The sequence below is a fragment of the Dipodomys spectabilis genome, unplaced genomic scaffold (assembly GCF_019054845.1).
Source record: "Dipodomys spectabilis isolate Male_0828 unplaced genomic scaffold, ASM1905484v1 ptg000085l, whole genome shotgun sequence".
Classification (NCBI taxonomy): Eukaryota; Metazoa; Chordata; class Mammalia; order Rodentia; family Heteromyidae; genus Dipodomys; species Dipodomys spectabilis.
The window spans coordinates 5,037,290-5,054,860 of record NW_024870762.1 but is presented as its reverse complement, the minus strand read 5'-3'; the positions used below and the strand labels follow the sequence as shown (position 1 = coordinate 5,054,860).

Below are 17,571 nucleotides of genomic sequence, written 5' to 3'. Positions count from 1 at the left end.
GCCTACCTGCTCAGAGATCCTGATTGATTTTGTACTTGGCATTGTGCTGGACACATAAAAGATACAGTTTCTGTCCTCAGGTAGCTCATAATTCAGTAGCTAAATGTAGAACCTCGCCAAATCTCTATGCCTTGTTGATGTCTATGAGAAAACAGCCCTCCTCTACATAAGGAGCATTATTATATATGGTGGCCCCACAGGCAATGTGCTGGAACCCAGGCTGAGAGTCTCCTAGAATGCCAGCTATTGGGGAAATGGGAAGGATAGTCATCTGTGAGCATTCAAATAGCCCTGCATTTTACTGGGTTGTTCGGTTAGGAGAGCTGCTAAGGACGCTGTGTTCTGCTTAGCTATGTTGGCCGTGATGGGGACACCTCCATTCAGCCAAGTGGGATTGGAAATTTCAGAAGGTACTCTCCTAAACCAAGAGAACAGTGGAGAAAGCGACATAGTAAATACCAAAGTAGAAAAACAGATGAGAAGGCCACGTCGAGATTGCTGGGCGGAGGATGAATTATAGCTGTGTCATTGTTTTCCTGATTTAAGAATTTTCCCGTGCACACAGCACTCTATCCCTCTCCTACTTAACTCTGCTTTAGGAACCTCGCTAAGAAGCCTTGGAGCGACCCTCACTCAGTACCTGGGAAAGCCTCATCCTTCCCCAAATGCTTCTGCTTCTTAACCATCTCTTCCTCCTTTTATTCTCCCAACACACATCCACACACACACACACACACACACACACACACACACACACACACACACACCTTGGGGTGATGCCTGGTTCTCTCACCCCAGGTTCTTCTCTCCTTTAGATCCATTTGCAAACGGTTCTCTGAAAGCCCACTGACTGCCAGCTTAACTCTTGTCTCCCAGCACCATCTTGTTGGCCTGAGGAAGGCTCTCTAGCAGTTGGCATCTAGTTCTGCTCATTGGTAAAGCTTGGCTCCCTCACTGATTGCTCTTGGTGAGTTTTTAACTTTAGTCTTTTTATCTACCTTGGAAGACTCTACCTGGGCTGCTGCCAGAAGTTTTCCTCACTCTTACCTCCTTTTCAGACTAGACATAAGCAAAAGCTCTTCTGAGATTACAAGTGTCCCAGAGAACACTTGGCACGTGTGGATGGCTCATACCTGTAATCTCAGCTACTCAGGAGACTGAGATCTAAGGATTGAAATTCAAATCCATTCTGGGCAGAAAATTCTGTGAGAGTCTTATCTCCAATGAACTACCAAAAAGACAGAAATGCTCTAGTGGTAGAGCAATACTCTTGAGCCCAGACATTAAGGGATCGTGCTCAAGCCCAGAGTTCAAGCCCCAGGACTGGCATCAAAAGGTGGCATAAAAATACTTTAGGACTAACACACACACACACACACCACAAAACTTGGCACAGTTTGTTTCCATGCTGCAGATATACCTAGACAAGGAATACCTGAACCTCCTTTTTGTTCAGAGGCTCATCTCCCTCAGGTCCCCACAAACTCTCTTATATCTCATAGAGGGAGGAGTCTGGAGGCACAAGACCATCATAATCGACTGGAGGGCTTGGTACAACTAGGATCCATTGCAGAACTGATTAAGGAGATCTGGAAGTGGGGCCTGACAAGTTTCATTTCAGACTTCCAGGTGATACTGATGTTGAGATGCAGAAACATGCTAAATGCACTCTGAGCCCCACAGAGGCAGACTAACCATGCCACATATGCAAGGAGAGGAGGATCTTTCCTCTTCTGTATAGAAGGGGAGGAGGTAGAGACTGGCTTCAAGGAAGATGCCAGGGGCACAGGATGTGAGCCACTGAGTATACTCCATGCCAACAGCAATGGATGCCCAGGCTGAGTCAAAAGGCTCAAGTCTAGGGGCCAGCTACATGGAGTAGAGAAGCTGTCCAAGAGGGGTGCCTGGGAATCAATTAGCAGAAGCTTCTTTCACAGCCAGACTTCTGAGACCAGAAATATGGCAGAGTCCCATCCCTAGAGCAGAGGTGATAAGTTGAGAGCAGATGCCAAGCCTGACACAGCACAGCTTGGCACCATCCCATGCAGAGTTTGGTTGGAAAAGCTGCCATCCCTTGACAACACCCAAAATGGATCCATATTTCTTAAGAGCAGGAGACAACGCTGCCCTGAAAGCTGCATTCTTATCTCAAAGTGTTTATTTTAATTCTTCTTTCCCTGCAGTTGCTTAGGAAAATTCTTCTTAAAAGTCCCACCCTCTCCAGTTTAGAGCTATGCAAAAACTATACACACTGAAGAGAGTGGGAGAAACACTTTAAGATGTTCACAGTGCTTGTTTTAGTGTGGCGCAGCCAAGAGTTGTTTTTCTTCTCTCTAGTTGCCAAATTCTTGTCTCGTGATTAAATTATTTGTATAAGAAAATTTTGTAGACCCAAGCTATCTTACTTGTGCTACAAAGTAGAGCTTTCCATCTGCGTTAGCCAGAGGGCGAGGATGGAAAGGATTTGGTGGGGGTCTGACCTGAAAAGGCTGAAGTATACTGAGATAACCGAGTCAAAGTGGGGCACAGAGATGACAGCTAACACCCCTGATTGTCCCTTCTGTCCTAGTGCCTTCTGAGGCTTTAACCCCAGGGAGTTATTTATTTGTCCAGAGTCGGGGCTGAGCTGATGGCTGAGCCTGGTATGGTATGGCCCACCTCCCTTGGTGTTTGTGAGATGATACAGGAAAACATGAGCTGGATGGAGAAAGGTCAGGTGGTGCGGACCTGGGAAACAGCTGTTCCCTAGGGGTTCAATCCACATGAAGGAAGATCTCTGATGAGAAGCCACAAGCTTTGTCCTTACTGTGCTCCCAAATGTTTTAAGAGCAAGTTGGGGGCGGGGAGGGGGAGGAGGCAGAGAGCAAGAATGTTCTGTGATGTGAGAGAACAAGCTCACAGAATTAAAATTATTGCAACAGCCTAGACAGCCTAGCCCAAACCAACACGCTAACATCCATTAGCTCCAAAGGCAAAGGCCTAAATATAGACTCCCAGTGCTGCCTTCATTCTTTCCTTTCTGTCCTTTCTTTCCTCCCATCTTTTCCTCCTTCTATCTTTCCCTTTTCCTTCATTCTTTTGTGCCAGTTCTGGGGTGTGAACTCAGAATCTTACACTCTTAATTGGCTTTTTCTGATCAAAGCTGGTACTCTACCACTTGAGCCATACTGCTACCTCTAGATTTTGCTGATTCATTGGAGATAAGACTTTCATAAGCCCAGGCTGACTTTAAACCACAATCTTCAGCTGTCAGCCTCCTGAGTGACTAGAATTACAGGTATGAGCCACCAGTGTCTAGCTTTACTTTATCCTTGTTTATTTATATTTTATAAACTTTCTGCTCTGGGCTCATATGACTTGTATAATGAAAAATTATTTAATGAAATAAATAGGATCAAAACTGCTATCAGGGACTGGGAATGTGGCTTAGTGATAGAGTGCTTGCCCAGCATAAACAAAAAAGCCAGAAATGGTGCTGTGGCTCAAGTGGTAGAGTAGTAGCCTTGAGCAAAAGAGGCCCAAGGACTGTGCCCAGGCCCTGAGTTCAAGCCTAGGAGGGGCAACACACATACACACACACATACACACACACACACACACACACACACTGCTGTCAGTTTGTAACTACAGGTTAATACATGCCAACTCTGAGAAAAGTGCCAATGAATCTAGAGTTAGCCAGTGGGGTCCTCTCTGCTCCCAATTTTGGAGGGGGGGCATGCAAAAAGCAAGAGGCACAGGAAGTGAAACAATTCAGGGAATAAAGCATAAATGGGAATGGGTAACAAACCTAAGGTTTTCCTCTGGGAATATGAAGAATGTTGAAGAATGACTAGTGTCTCAAAATACCAGAAGGTTTATAATACGGGACACAAGGAGAGAAAACAGTATTCCTGCTAGGGCACTTCAGCTAGAGCCAAGGGATGGATGAGAGAATGGGGGCAGATTTGGATTCAGTGACAACAAAAAGAATTGACTGACACTGGTGGCCAGCAGTGAACGGGGCAGTCTTAGAAGTATTGAGCTCCCCTTCTCTGAGGTGTTCCTGCTGCACTGAACCAATGTTTGTTAGAGATGCTATAGAGGCTTCCATGCCCAGGGGTGGAGCAAAACAAGGCCTTCACAGCAGCTTTCAGAATCTGCCACCTCGCTGAGCACCAGTGGATCATGCCTGTAATCCTAGCTACTCAGGAGGCTGAGATCGGAGGGCCAAGGTTCAAAGCCAGCCAGGGAAGAAAAATCTGAGAGTTTTATCACCAACGAATCAGCAAAACGCTAAAAGTGGAGCTGTGGCTCAAATGGTAGAGCATTAGTCTTGAGTGAAAAAAGTTAAGGGAAGTGCCCAGTCCCTGAGTTCAAGCTCCAGTATTACACACACACACACACACACACACACACACACACACACACACACACACACAAGCTAGCCATCTGGACTCAACCAGTGATTAAAGGAACTTCTGCATGAAGTGAACCCCCACTGCCACCCACAGTGCTGCTCCTTCAGCCCCTGCAGCTTGGCATTCCTCTCACCGTGGGGATGAACTGAATTTCGTAGGCATCCACCGGGCCAGGAGCTCGGGTCCACTCTGTCCGAACAGTTGTCTCCTCCAGGAGGTGCAGCCTCATGCTCTCAATGGCTGGCATCTCTGCCCAGGAGAACAGAGTAGTGAAAAGTGGTTAGCCCAAGGCAGCTGCCCTCACCCCTGACTATTACAATCGCCTCAGTTCCACACCTAGAGGCCCGCCCCAGCTCCTGTGCTGCTTTCTAACAGGTAGAACAAGCTGGTAGAGGTCTGAACAGGGCCTCCAACTGTAGGGACACAGCATCTTCGTGAAATGTTTAACAAAAGGGGTGTCAGGGCTGGGAAGGTGGCTCAGTGGTAGAGCGCTTGCCTTGCATGCCAGAGGCCCTGGGTTCGATTCCTCAGCACCACATAAGCAAAAAGAAAAAAGCCGGAAGTGGCACTGTGGCTCACGCGTGGTAGAGCGCTAGCCCTGAGCTGAAGAGCTGAGGGACAGCGCCCAGGCCCAGAGTTCAGGCCCCACGACCTGACCCAAAAAAAAAAGGGGGTGCCAATCTGCTCCCAAGAGATCTGAAAGCCAGCATGCTATTTTTTGTGTCTGTGCCAGTACAAGAGCTTGAATCCAGGGCCTCAGTTCTCTCTCTCTCTCTCTCCCTCTCTCTCTTGATCAATTCTGGGGCTCCACTACTTAAGCCACACCAACTTTTTACTGGTTAATTGGAGATAATAAGCCTCACAGATGTTTCTGCCCAGGCTGGCTGGCTTTGAACCATGATCCTCAGATCTCAGCCTCCTGAGTAGTATGAGAGGCACTTAGTATATGGCAACCTTCTCCTCCATTTTACTGCCCTTGGTCCATCACGGCTCCTCTGACAGACCCTCACCCTATCTCCACCCATCCTTCCTCCTCTAGGCCCCTGGGTCTCTAGGCCTCAAGTTCAAGGGTTCCAAGGGCTCCCGTCCTGGCTGCCGGCTCACCTTCCCCACAGTCCTCCCCGGCATAGCCTTCCTGGCACACGCAGCTGCCCTGGCGACACTCTCCGCGGCCACGGCAGTCCCCGGGGCAGGTCTGGATGGCGCAGTCCGGGCCTCGGAAACCCTCGACGCACACACACTGGCCAGCGCGGCAGAGCTCGCGGGGCCCGCAGCCGCCGGGGCAGGCGCTGGCCGGGGGCTCCTCCTGCCCGCAGTCCTCGCCGCCATAGCCCGCGTGGCACACGCACACGCCCTGCACACAGCGCCCGCGGCCGCGGCAGTCGGCCGGGCACGCGCGGACGGCACAGGCGGGCCCCGTGTAGCCGGGGTGGCACAGGCAGCGGCCGTCCTCGCAGCGGCCGCGCCCGTGGCAGTTGGCGGGGCAGGCGCGGAGGCCGCAGTCCTCGCCCGCGTAGCCCTCCCAGCAGCTGCACACGCCGTCCTGGCACACGCCGTGCTGGTGGCAGTCGCGCGGGCACCGTCTCACGCCGCAGTCCTCGCCCGCGAAGCCCTCGTCGCACACGCAGCGCCCGTCCAGGCACTGGCCGCGGCCGCGGCAGTCGCCGGGGCAGGTGCGCGAGCCGCAGTCCTCCCCGGCGTAGCCCGCCTCGCACACGCACGCGCCGTCCTCGCAGCGCCCGCGGCCCCGACAGTCCCCGGGGCATCGACGGCTCCCGCAGTCCTCGCCCGTGAAGCCCGGGTTGCACACGCAGCGGCCGTCCACGCAGCGCCCGCGCCCACGACAGTCGCCGGGGCAGGCGCGCGTGCCGCAGTCCCGGCCCGTGTAGCCCGGCCAGCACACGCAGCGGCCGCTCTCGCAGCGACCCCGGCCTCGACAGTCGCCCGGGCAGCTGCGCACGCCGCAGTCCTCGCCGCTGTAGCCCGCGGCGCATGCGCACACGCCGTCCTCGCAGCGGCCCCGGCCTCGGCAGTCGCGCGGGCAGGCGCGGGTGCTGCAGTCCGGGCCCGTGTAGCCCGGCCAGCACACGCAGCGGCCGTCCTCGCAGCGGCCCCGCTGGTGGCAGTCGCCGGGGCAGCTGCGCACGCCGCAGTCGTCCCCGCTGTAGCCCGCGTCGCAGATGCATTCGCCGTCCTCGCAGCGCCCGCGGCCCCGGCAGTCGCGCGGGCACGTGCGCGTGCCGCAGTCCTCGCCCGCGTAGCCCGGCCAGCACACGCAGCGGCCGTCCACGCAACGCCCGCCCTCGCCGCAGTCCCGGGGGCAGCTCCGCACCCCGCAGTCCTCGCCGCTGTAGCCCGGATCGCAGACGCAGCGTCCGCCCTCGCACCGGCCCCGCTGGCTGCAGCCCCGGGGGCAGCTCCGCACCGCGCAGTCCTCCCCGGCGTAGCCCGGGTCGCACACGCAGCGCCCGTGTTCGCACCGGCCCCGCTGGCTGCAATCGCGAGGGCAGCTCCGCACCCCGCAGTCCTCCCCCGCGTAGCCCGGGTCGCACACGCAGCGCCCGTCCTCGCAGCGTCCTCTCTGGTGGCAGCCGGCGGGGCAGGAGCGCTGGCTGCAGTCGGGGCCTGCGAAGCCCGCCCGGCACACGCACACGCCCTGCAGGCAGCGCCCGCGGCCGTGGCAGTCGCCGGGGCAGGAGGGCCAGCCGCAGCTGGGGCCCGCATAGCCCGGGAAGCACACGCAGCGGCCCCGGACGCAGCGGCCCTGGTCGTTGCAGTCGTCGGGACAGGACGCAGAGGCTGCGGCCGGCGGAGAGGTGGGCACCCGGGTCTCCGCGGGTTCGGAACAGGTGGGCCCGCTCCAGCCTGGTTCGCAGGAACACGCACAGCGGCTCAGGTCAAACACTCCGTGGAGGCTGCAGAGGCTCCGCACGTCGGTTTGTCCTGGTGTAGGGAAAGAGAGGCCGGACTCAGGCTTGGCAGGGAGATTGAAGCTGTATTGTGTTCCTATGGGTAGAGCCCGGTTTGTGTCGCTTAGGCAGCCCATGGGCTGCTACCAGCACTCTCAACTCTGCCTGTGTGGCCTGACCAGACCTCTTTGCAAACCTGTGTCCTGGGCTACATCCGCCATCCTGAATAGCCAGCCAAGGATACATCTTCTTGCTTTCTTCTTTTAAAAAAAAATAAAAATAAAAAAATAAAAATCTAGGGCTGGGAAGATGGCTCAGTGGTAGAGCGCTTGCCTTGCATGCCTCTGAGGCCCTGGGTTCGATTCCTCAGCATCACATAAGCAAAAAGAAAAAAGCCGGAAGTGGCGCTGTGGCTCAAATGGTAGAGCGCTAGCCTTGAGCTGAAGAGCTGAGGGACAGCGCCCAGGCCCAGAGTTCAGGCCACACGACCAGACCCCCCCACCAAAAAAAAGGTGGTGTACAGAGGGGTTACAGTTACATAAGCCAGGCAAAAGTACATTTCTTTCCTTCCTTCCTTCCTTCCTCTCCCCCGCCCCCGCCCCCACACACTCCTTCCTTTCTTTCTCGATTGTGGGGGTTGAACTCAGGGCCTGGGTGCTGTCCCTGAGCTTCTTTTACTCAAGGCTAGTGCTCTATCACTTTGAGCCACAGGGCCACTTCTGGTTTTCTAGTGGTTAGTTGGAGATCAGAGTCTCACAGACTTTCCTGCCCAGGCTGGCTTTGAACCATGATCCTCACATCTCAGCCTCCTGAATAGCTAGGATTACAGGCGTGAGCCACCTGGCCTAGAAGAGTACCTTCCTTTTTGCACAGTGTCATCCCTTCCCTTGTTCTCTCTCAGTTTTTCCCTCCTGTCCCCACCCACAAGTTCATTTTCAACATAGTGTCTAGCGAGTACCCTGGCTGCATTTGTTCACCCTTTGTCCCTCCATTTCTGGGCCTCCCCTTATCCTCCCAAAGACAGATAAACAAACAAGACAAAAACAGAAACAAAAATAGCAACAAAGACAGAACAACCCTCTTGTTTCCATTTCCTGGAGTTTCATTTAAATAAATATTCTTATATATGATTATTTCGGTGGCACCTCTTTGATTCACACCAAGGTCCTTTCTAGACCAGTATTTAACCCCCCCCCACCCACCCCCGCACCTTCCTCTTCTTCTGGGGCCATCTGCTTACCTGTGCCAGCCTGGGCAGCCGCAGGACAACATCCTCCTGTACAGTGCTCCTTGAGCCCTTTCACCAGCTCTTCCAGGATCTCCAGCCGGACTCTCAGGGCCTGCACCTCTGAAGCAGGAACTGGGGGCTCCGTGCCCGGGGGACAGCCGCATCCAGCAGATGGGGGCAGGTTAATGCGGTGGGTGAACACCACTTGCTTTTCCCCTCCTTCCACTGTATGCTCGTAAAGCTGAGAAGAAGGGTTCCCCCCTCCTGCCCCCACGGTCCGGCCCCCTGGCTTTGGAGGGGGCCGTGGAGCTGGAAGTGTCACATTGGATCGTGGAGAGAAGGGGCCTGCACCTGCCGTGCCCAGCAGCACCAGGAGGACCACACTGGAGGTTAGGGGACACTGGGCTGGCATCGTTCAGGAGACTGCAGGGAGAGAGGGCAAGTGTGAACACTGACTCAGAAAAGAGGCAAAATTGCTCTGATCTGTCTCTTCCCCAACACATACCAGCAGCCACAGCAGCCACAAGTAACCTACTCAACTCACATGTTTGTGAGAATTCACATTCAACTCAATCTGGAAGGAGCTAGGAGGAGCCATCTCTGGGCATGGATGGGCAGATCTGGTCTTTATCTCTGCAGATGTTACTTGATAACTTTATGTCCCTCTGTTGACTGTATATCTCACACACATACACACTCACACACACATACACACACACAGAGTCACAAATATTACAGGCTTACACTAGCCTAAGGGCCTTTGAACTGTATGTTTCCTCTGTCTCAGAAACCCTTCACTCAGCTCTTAAAGGTTTGCCCTTTTGAGCTGGGTGCCAATGGCTCATGCCTGTAGCTATTTAGGGACTATTCAGGAGGCCTAGATCTGAGGATTGCTATTCAAAGTCAGCCCAGGCAGGAAAGTCCATGAGACTATTATTTTCAATTATCCACCAAAAAGAAAATGAAAATAAATAATCATAAACAACTTGGAAATAAGGCTGTGGCTCAAGTGGAAGATTGCTATTCTTGAGTGAAAAAGCTCAGGGAGGGGCTGGGAAGGTGGCTCAGTGGTAGAGCGCTTGCCTTGCATGCCTGAGGCCCTGGGTTCGATTCCTCAGCACCACATAAGCAAAAAGAAAAAAGCCGGAAGTAGCGCTGTGGCTCAAGTGGTAGAGTGCTAGCCTTGAGCTGAAGAGCTGAGGGACAGCGCCCAGGCCCAGAGTTCAGGCCCCACGACCGGACCCAAAAAAAAAAAAAATCAGGGACAGGGCTGGGAAGGTGGCTCAGTGGTAGAGTGCTTGCCTTGCATGCACAAGGTCCTGGGTTCGATTCCTCAGCACCTCGTAAGCAAAAAAGAAAAAAGGCGGAAATGGCACTGTGGCTCAAGTGGAAGAGCACTAGCCTTGAGCTGAAGAGCTGAGGGACAGCACCCAGGCCCAGAATTCAGGCCCCCACGACCGGACCCCCTCCCCCACCCAAAAAAAAAAGCTCAGGGACAATACCAGGTCCTGAGTTCTAGTCCTAGGGTAAGAAAGAAAGAAAGAGAGAGAGAGAGAGGGAGGGAGGGAAGGAGGGAGGGCTGGGCATGTGGCTTAGTGGCAGAGTGCTTGCCTAGCATGCATAAAGCCCTGAATTTGATTCCTCAGTACCACATAAACAGAAAAAGCTGGAAGTGACGTTGTGGTTCAAGTGGTAGAGTGCTAGCCTTGAGCAAAAGAAGGTCAGGGACAGTGCCCAGGCCTTAAGTTCAAGCCCCAGGTTTGGCAAGAGAGAGAGAGAGAGAGAGAGAGAGAGAGAGAGAGAGAGAGAGAGAGAGAGAGAGGAAGGGAGGGAGGGAGGGAGGGAGGGAGGGAGGGAGGGAGGAAGGAAGGAAGGTAGGTAAGTAAGCCCAAGGTGAACAGGAACCTCATTTAACCTTACACTGCTGGGACAAATACATTGAATAAATGTGCCATTAGACAACGATGTGTTAAATGAGATTCGGAAATGGGTTAACTAGGGTCAGTCTTCCCCAAGCACCTGGATCCCAGCTCCTACTGCCTTCTCAGAATCCTTAAGTATAAGGCTTCTGCTCCAGTCTCCTCTCCTGCCCTCCCCTTCCTTCCCCTTCCCTTTCTTCTCTCCTCCTTTTCCTTCCTGCTCCTCCCCCCAGTGTTTGGAGCTCAGGACCTTATTTTCTAGGGGACATTCTACCACTTGAACCATGCCCCTAGCTCTTCCCACTCTTTTGTTTTGTTTTTTGTTTTTGTTTTTTTTGGGGGGGGGTCCGGTCGTGGGGCCAGAACTCTGGGCTTGGGTGCTGTGCCTCAGCTCTTCAGCTCAAGGCTAGCGCTCTACCACTTGAGCCACAGTGTCACTTCTGGCTTTTTTCTTTTTGCTTATGTGGTGCTGAGGAATCGAACCCAGGGCCTCATGCATTGCAAGGCAAGCGCTCTACCACTGAGCCACCTTCCCAGCCCCCCACTCTTTTCTTAACCTCATGCTCTCAATTAGATCCTTTCCATTAGCTTTATATATAATTCCACCATTATATAGCTACTTATATACAATCACAAATCATCATAAATGCTACCAGTGAGAATTCTGTGGTATGTGGGATCACATGAGAGGGGTCCTGACCTGGTCAGGAATTCTCTGAAGGAAGAAGAGTGAAGGGAGTCACATTCCACACAGAGGGAACAGCATATACTATGGTCTAGGATGGAGGAGGAGCACCGAGGGTGGGGGACTTAAGGCTGGGGGGGCAGGACTGGATAGAATGAGGGAAATGTTATGGAAGATGAGCCGACTAAGGTCAGCCGGGGCAGATGAGGAGGACGGTTGGTCAGTGTTCTAAGAGAATTTGGATGGGAGAAGGAGAGAAGAGGGGCATCCTGATTACCTTTATGAGACTATAGAGGGCAAAAGGAAAGAAAAGGGGCAAGGATGGAGCATAAATCTATGGGTGCATAGATGGTACCTTTTGCCAGGTCTGGGGCTTGAACTCACAGCTTAGGCGCTGTTCCTGTTTTTTGGTCAAGGCTGGTGTTCTACCACTTGAGCCACAGCTCAGCTACTTCCAGCTTTTTTGGTGGTTAATTGTTTGCAAGAGTTTCACAGACTTTCCTGCCCTGGCTAGCTTTTTTGTTGTTGGTGGTGGTAGTGGTGGTTGTGGGGCTTGAACTCTGGGCCTGGACGCTGTCCCTCAGCTCTTCAGCTCAAGGCGAGCACTCTACCACTTGAACCACAATGCCACTTCTGGTTTTCTGGTAGTTAATTGGAGATAAAAGTCTCACAGACTTTCCTGCCCGGACTGGCTTTGAACTGCAATCCTCAGATCTCAGCCTCCTGAGTCGTTAGGATTATAGATGTGAGCCACCAGTTCCTAGCAGTACCAATTTTTCTTTTGCTGCTTTATGTTTGTATTTAGTACATGACAAGTCCTTAATACCTGATGACAGTCGTAAGGAATGAAATGCCCAATTTAAGTCCAATTAAGGCTGGAGTCAGGGATAGGACCAAGGTCAGGGCTAGGACCACGGACAGTGTCTGGGACTGGAAGTTGGTTAGAGACAGTAAGCAAAGCAGAAGACTCAGAGAACTGGCAGAATGTACTCAATTTAGACCAATGCCCTGTCACTTTTACCTCTAGGAACATAAACAATGTCTCACAGCAGCATTACTCAAACTGGAAGTTACAAAATGTCACTAAAATGGCTTATTTACACAGTGTACTAAAACAAAAAATGAAGATGAGCTATAGTTACATGTAGAACTGCAGATGGAGCTTAATAAGATTGAGCAGAACAAGCCAGACACATAAGAAAACATTCTAGACAATTCTATTCAAAATGAAGTTTGAGGCACGAGGGCAGTAAACTTTTAGTGACCTAAGTCAGAAAGGGTGTGCTCTCAGGGGCTGGGAAGGTGGCTCAGCGGTACAGTGCTTGCCTTGCATGCATGAGGCCCTGGGTTCGATTCCTTAGTACCACATAAGCAGAAAAAGCTGGAAGTGGCACTATGGCTCAAGTGGTAGAGCACTAGCCTTGAGCTGAATCGCTCAGGGACAGCATCCAGCCCCATGACCGATAAAAAACAAAAAACAACAACAGAAAGGGTGTGCTCTCAGTAGGCAGTGACAAGAAGAGGCATGGTGGGAAAATTCTGAGGTGCTAAGATGATCTTGTTTTGCACCCTGGGGTCACATACATATAATCCTGGCACTTGAGAAGCAGAGGCAGGAGAATTGTGAGTTCCAGACCAGTCAGGGCTACATAATGTCCCAACTCAGAAAACAAGAGCTGAGGATGTAGCACACAGGCAAAAGAATACTTTGTTTTATTTATTTGTTTGTGATTTTATCTAGGGCTTTGCACACGCTGGGCAAAAGTCATCTACTGAGTGACTTTTCCTCCCTCCCTCCCTGCCTTCCTCCCTCTTTCTTTTGATCTTTTTTTTTTTTTTGGTCAGTCATGGGGCTTGAACTCTGGGCCTGGGCGCTGTCCCTCAGCTCTTCAGCTCAAGGCTAGCGCTCTACCATTTGAGCCACAGCGCCACTTCCAATTTTTTTCTTTTTGCTTATGTGGTACTGAGGAATCGAACCCAGGGCCTCATGCATGCAAGGCAAGTGCTCTACCACTGAGCCACCTTCCCAGCCCCCTCCCTCTTTCTTTTGGGAGAGCTGTGGGTTAATCCTTATTTCTTAATTTGGGTGACTGTTACCAGTTTGTTCATGGAACTCACTGAAGCAAGGACTGGGAAGCAAGAGAGAGAAGGGTTAGAAAGGAAAGGAATGAATAGGGGAGAATGCGGAGGGGGCAGAGCAGGCTTTCAGCTCAGGTAAGAGTCATGCAGGGATGCTGGCAGGTGCCCAGTTCATTCAGAGCAGAGAGGTTAGGGAGAACAGGAGGGCAAGGTGGGTAGTGGAAGAGCTGAGTGTTTGGGGAATCACTGGTGAGGAGGGAGGGGGCTGTGACACTCCTCCTCCAACATATGTATTTCTTGGCTTCCTCTGGGTCAGAGAAAAAAGATGCTTTGGGGGCTACTGTCATCACCTTCTCCCATCAGTCATCAAGACATAAGGAAAGTTGGACAACAGACTCTCTCCTCACCCCCCGCCCACCCCTACTCCAAAAAGCCAGACAGATAGGCCTGGCTGCTGAGCTGCCCCTCCTGGGGCCCCAGCCTTGCCTTCAGCTGGGGGGTGGAGCCTCTCATGAGATGGCTTCTGGCCTACCTTTCTTGTCACTCTGTATCTAAGGCCTGCAAATCACAGGCGACGGGTAAGACAGGTGCTATCTCACTTTACCTGTCACTTTGTATCTAAAGCCCTGTGCCCAACTATGGCATGCATGTACACACAAATATTTGACACGAATATCTTCACGTGCGCTCAGCCACAAATACAAATATGAAAACACATGTACTTAAATACACACATGCACCCAAATAAACCCACATCTTTGCAGGCACATGCAGGCGTACATGTCCTATTCATTGTCTCCCACACCTAGTCTATGAGTAACGCATAAGAAAGCCAGTTTTGTACTGGTGGCTTGTGATCTTAGCTACTCATGAGGCTTAGAAATGAGGGTTGGGGTTCAAGCCAATTATTTCCAATGACCAGAAAAAAGAAAAGCCAGAAGTACAAGTGTGGCTCAAGTAGTGCATTGTCAGCCTTAAGAAGAAAGGAAAGAAAGAAAGAAAGAGAGAGAGAGAGAGAGAGAGAGAGGGAGGGAGGGAGGGAAGGAGGGAGGGAAAGAAAGAAAAAGAGAAAGAAAGAAAGGAAGGAAGGAAGGAAGGAAGTTAGTTAGGAAGGAAGGAAGGAAGAGGAGAATGGGGGGGGGGGCACTGAGTTCAAGTCCCAGTACTGGCAATACATCCACACACACACACACACACACACACACACACACACAGCCCATTTCAATGGCTCAGAGGGTAGCTGTGTGGAAGAACTGAGCTGTGTGCAGTGAACCAAACAGGGGGCCCTTCCCAAGTGGGGAGCAGGCTAGTCTTTGCAGATTTCCCTCTCTTGCCTGTCACTGCCATCCATCCATCCGCCACTCCCAACTCTCGGAAATATTTTGCCCTATTCTCAGCAATGGGCAGAGAATTTGGGTGTCTATGTTTCCCTCTATACCTCTCTGATGTTTTTTTGGGGGGATGTGGCCTCACCCTCACAGTTAGAGAACTGGCAGGGGTGGGGGCATCTTCCCAAACTGTGACTCAGCATCTCTGGTATTTGGGGTTGTGGCCAATTGTGACACTTTGCTCATAGGGGACTATAAGTCCCATGGGGTGGGAGAAAGGGTCAATGTCCACAAGGAATGTTCCAGAAATTGTGGGGGGGGCTCTAGCCCTACCCCTCTGCCACACACCCAGCTGAAATCCGGCAGTGAGAGGTGAAGGTAGAGGACTCTAGGAGCCAGAGGGGAGGGACAGGACACTGGGATTGAAGCATGTGGGAGCTGGAGGAGTTGGAGGCCCCAAATGCCCTTGAACCTGGGGAAAGCAGATGGGCCTCAGGGATGGAAAAAACGAAGCAGGATTTCCAGACCTCCAGTGAGAAAGGTCAAAGGAAGTGTGAGGGACAGGAAGGCAGCTTCTGGTTCTGCACTGTGTGGCCAGGATGGGAGCAGAAGGATGCTTGAGAAATAGAGGTGCTAGGTCCCCACAGACTGGAGTAAGGGCCCGGGGGTAGCTGGAGATCTGGGAAGCAAGAGTGGGGCCAACAGCTGCGGGGTTTCCCAGTTGCTTCCCAGTTTACCCCCCCCCCCTCCCCTTCCACTTCCAGTTGTTTCTAAGCCATCAAATTCTTTCCAGGCGAGATAACAGGCCCGCCTGCCTCACCCGGGGCGTGTCACGTGTGTTGGGGGGTGCTATTGGAGGGGTGGGAAGGTTCAGATGGACAGAATTAGGGGGAATCTGGAAGGGGACTGAAGTGAAGACGAGTCCTGTGCTCCTGGGGGACACACGCGCCTCTGCAGTGCTGCGTTCTTGCACTCAGCCAAGAACAAGTGTAGGGGTGTCTCTGCAGGCTCCGTGCCCTTCCAGACCCCAGAACCCTCACTTTGCCCCATTTCAGAATTTCCTAAAGTCTTGAGATTTCCCAGCCCTCCCTCCCAAGCCTGGGACCTCAGGTGTACCACCTCCAGGAGTCTGTCTGTCTGTCTGTCTGTCTGTCTGTCTCTGGCTGCTCCCGCAGTTCAGTCTCAGCCACTCTGAATCTACCCATGATTTCCTCCAAGGTTTAGCTGCCTCCCAACTCAACTCAATCCTCCCTGTCTTCTCTGCACCTCCCAATGAGCACCCCAGGCTGACACCATCTGACACCTCTGATTTGTTCCCAGCACCTCTCAGGTGCATGCAGCCCTGCCCAAACCCAGGCACAAACCGCCCTCTGTGCGCGCACACACTGCCCTGTCCTCTCAGACACACCTCCCCGGGGAATCTGGTGCAGAGCCCCAGGTCCCCGCAGCCGCCGGAGCTCTTCAGGGAGCTCTCCTGCCACGCCTTCGCCAGCATGTGTGGGACAGGACAGAAATCCTTTGCTCTCACTTCTCCATCTGGGTCTACCAGCGCTCTGTAACTTACCTGGGTATTGGGCTTCTGCTGTGCCTCTGCACCTGCTTTGTCCCAACCCCTCAGGGCAGAGCAGGGTAAACTCTTTGGCAGCCCTGGGCTCCCTGGAGGACCCCTTCGCTGGTCCCTTGCAGCACTGGCTCACAGAGCCACAATAGGACTGTGGATCTGGGCAGCAACAGAGAGGAGGGAGCCTTCAGCAAGCAGGGGGAGGAGAAGGGGAGGACCAGCGTGAGGTCAGGGAGGGGAGCAGAGATAGGGCAGGGCCTCCCATCCCTCCTAGACCCTCCCACAAGCCACCCCTCCCCTCCTCCGGCCCTCACCCAGGTCACCTCCCCATCCAGAACCCAAGTCCCACCATACCCTCCTCTCACCCCCTCCAGTTCATTTTCCCACCCATGTCTTTTCCTTATCCTGTTTTTTAACTCCTCCCAACCTTAGTTTTTGCCCAACCTGATAGTTCCCATTCCCCCTGCTGTTTCCACCACTTCACCTGTGGCCGGTCTCTCTGCCAACGCCATTCCTCCAGGCCGGCCCCTCCCCCTCCCTGCCAGGCTCCTTTTCCCAACTCAGCTCTAGCTTGAATCTTGACCCTATCCCATGAGCACCTAGCATCCCAATCCTCCCCCAGGAAGTGCAGTGCAGGGAGCAGAGATGGGGGCAGGAGACCGAAGGCACCCCCAGAACTTAAACTCACCCCAAGTTCCACGTAATTGACCTACCCAATTCTGTCCAGCACTCCCTCCTGCCCTCCTCCTCCCCTTGCTGTCCTGAGCTGTCTCTCTCTGCTCTGCAGTCTCCCTCCCATCCTAGCTTGCGATCACTGCCCCCCCCCCCCCTTCATTCTCCCACCTCAGCGGATTCCTAGAGAAATAGCGGGCAATGACTGGGCAAGGGCTTGGCTGAACACCAGGACATATGATTTGGGGAGGAAGCAGGGATTCAGTCAAGGAAGCAAAGCCTAGAAGTTGGGAGGAAAGTGAGGGATGCACTAAAGAGTTAGAGGCGGGAGGCAAACCTGGGGGTAGAACACTCAGTGGAGGGTAACATTATGGAAAGTTGGGAGGGGGCTAAGCATGGAGAGCAGGGTTGGGAAACAGGTGTTGGCAGAGATGGAAAAAGTGGGCACCCGTGGCTCACACCTGTAATCCTAGCTACTCAGGGAGGCTGAGGTCTGAGAATTGTAGTTCAAAGCCAGCTGGGGCAGGAATGTTTATAAGACTCTTGTCTCCAATTAACCACTAAAAAGTCAGAAGCAGCCGGGCGCTGGTGACTCACGCCTGTAATGTTAGCTACTCAGGAGGCTGAGAACTGAGGATCGAGGTTCAAAGCCAGCCCGGGAAGGAAAGTCCATGAAACTCTTATCTCCAATAAACCACTAGAAAACCGGGAGTGGTGCTGTGGCTCAAGCGGTAGAGCATGTGCCTTGAGCTGAAGAGTGGAGGGGCAGTGCCCAAGGCCAGAGTTCAAG

The 17,571-nt window shown here is 52.9% G+C and overlaps 1 protein-coding gene across 1 annotated transcript in view; it reads right to left on the bottom strand.

Annotated features, from left to right (window-relative positions):
* Nucleotides 1-16,193, bottom strand: part of Tnxb (tenascin XB) — a 72,194-nt gene extending 56,001 nt beyond the window's left edge. The window contains exons 1-4 of the mRNA XM_042683839.1: nt 16,113-16,193; nt 8,550-8,960; nt 5,505-7,343; nt 4,534-4,649 (exon numbers count right to left, since the gene is read on the bottom strand). Of these exons, the coding sequence (XP_042539773.1) occupies nt 4,534-4,649; nt 5,505-7,343; nt 8,550-8,949 (2,355 nt within the window). The 5' untranslated portion in view covers nt 8,950-8,960; nt 16,113-16,193. The remainder of the gene's footprint in view (nt 1-4,533; nt 4,650-5,504; nt 7,344-8,549; nt 8,961-16,112) is intronic.
* Between the last annotated feature and the right edge of the window lie 1,378 nt (nt 16,194-17,571).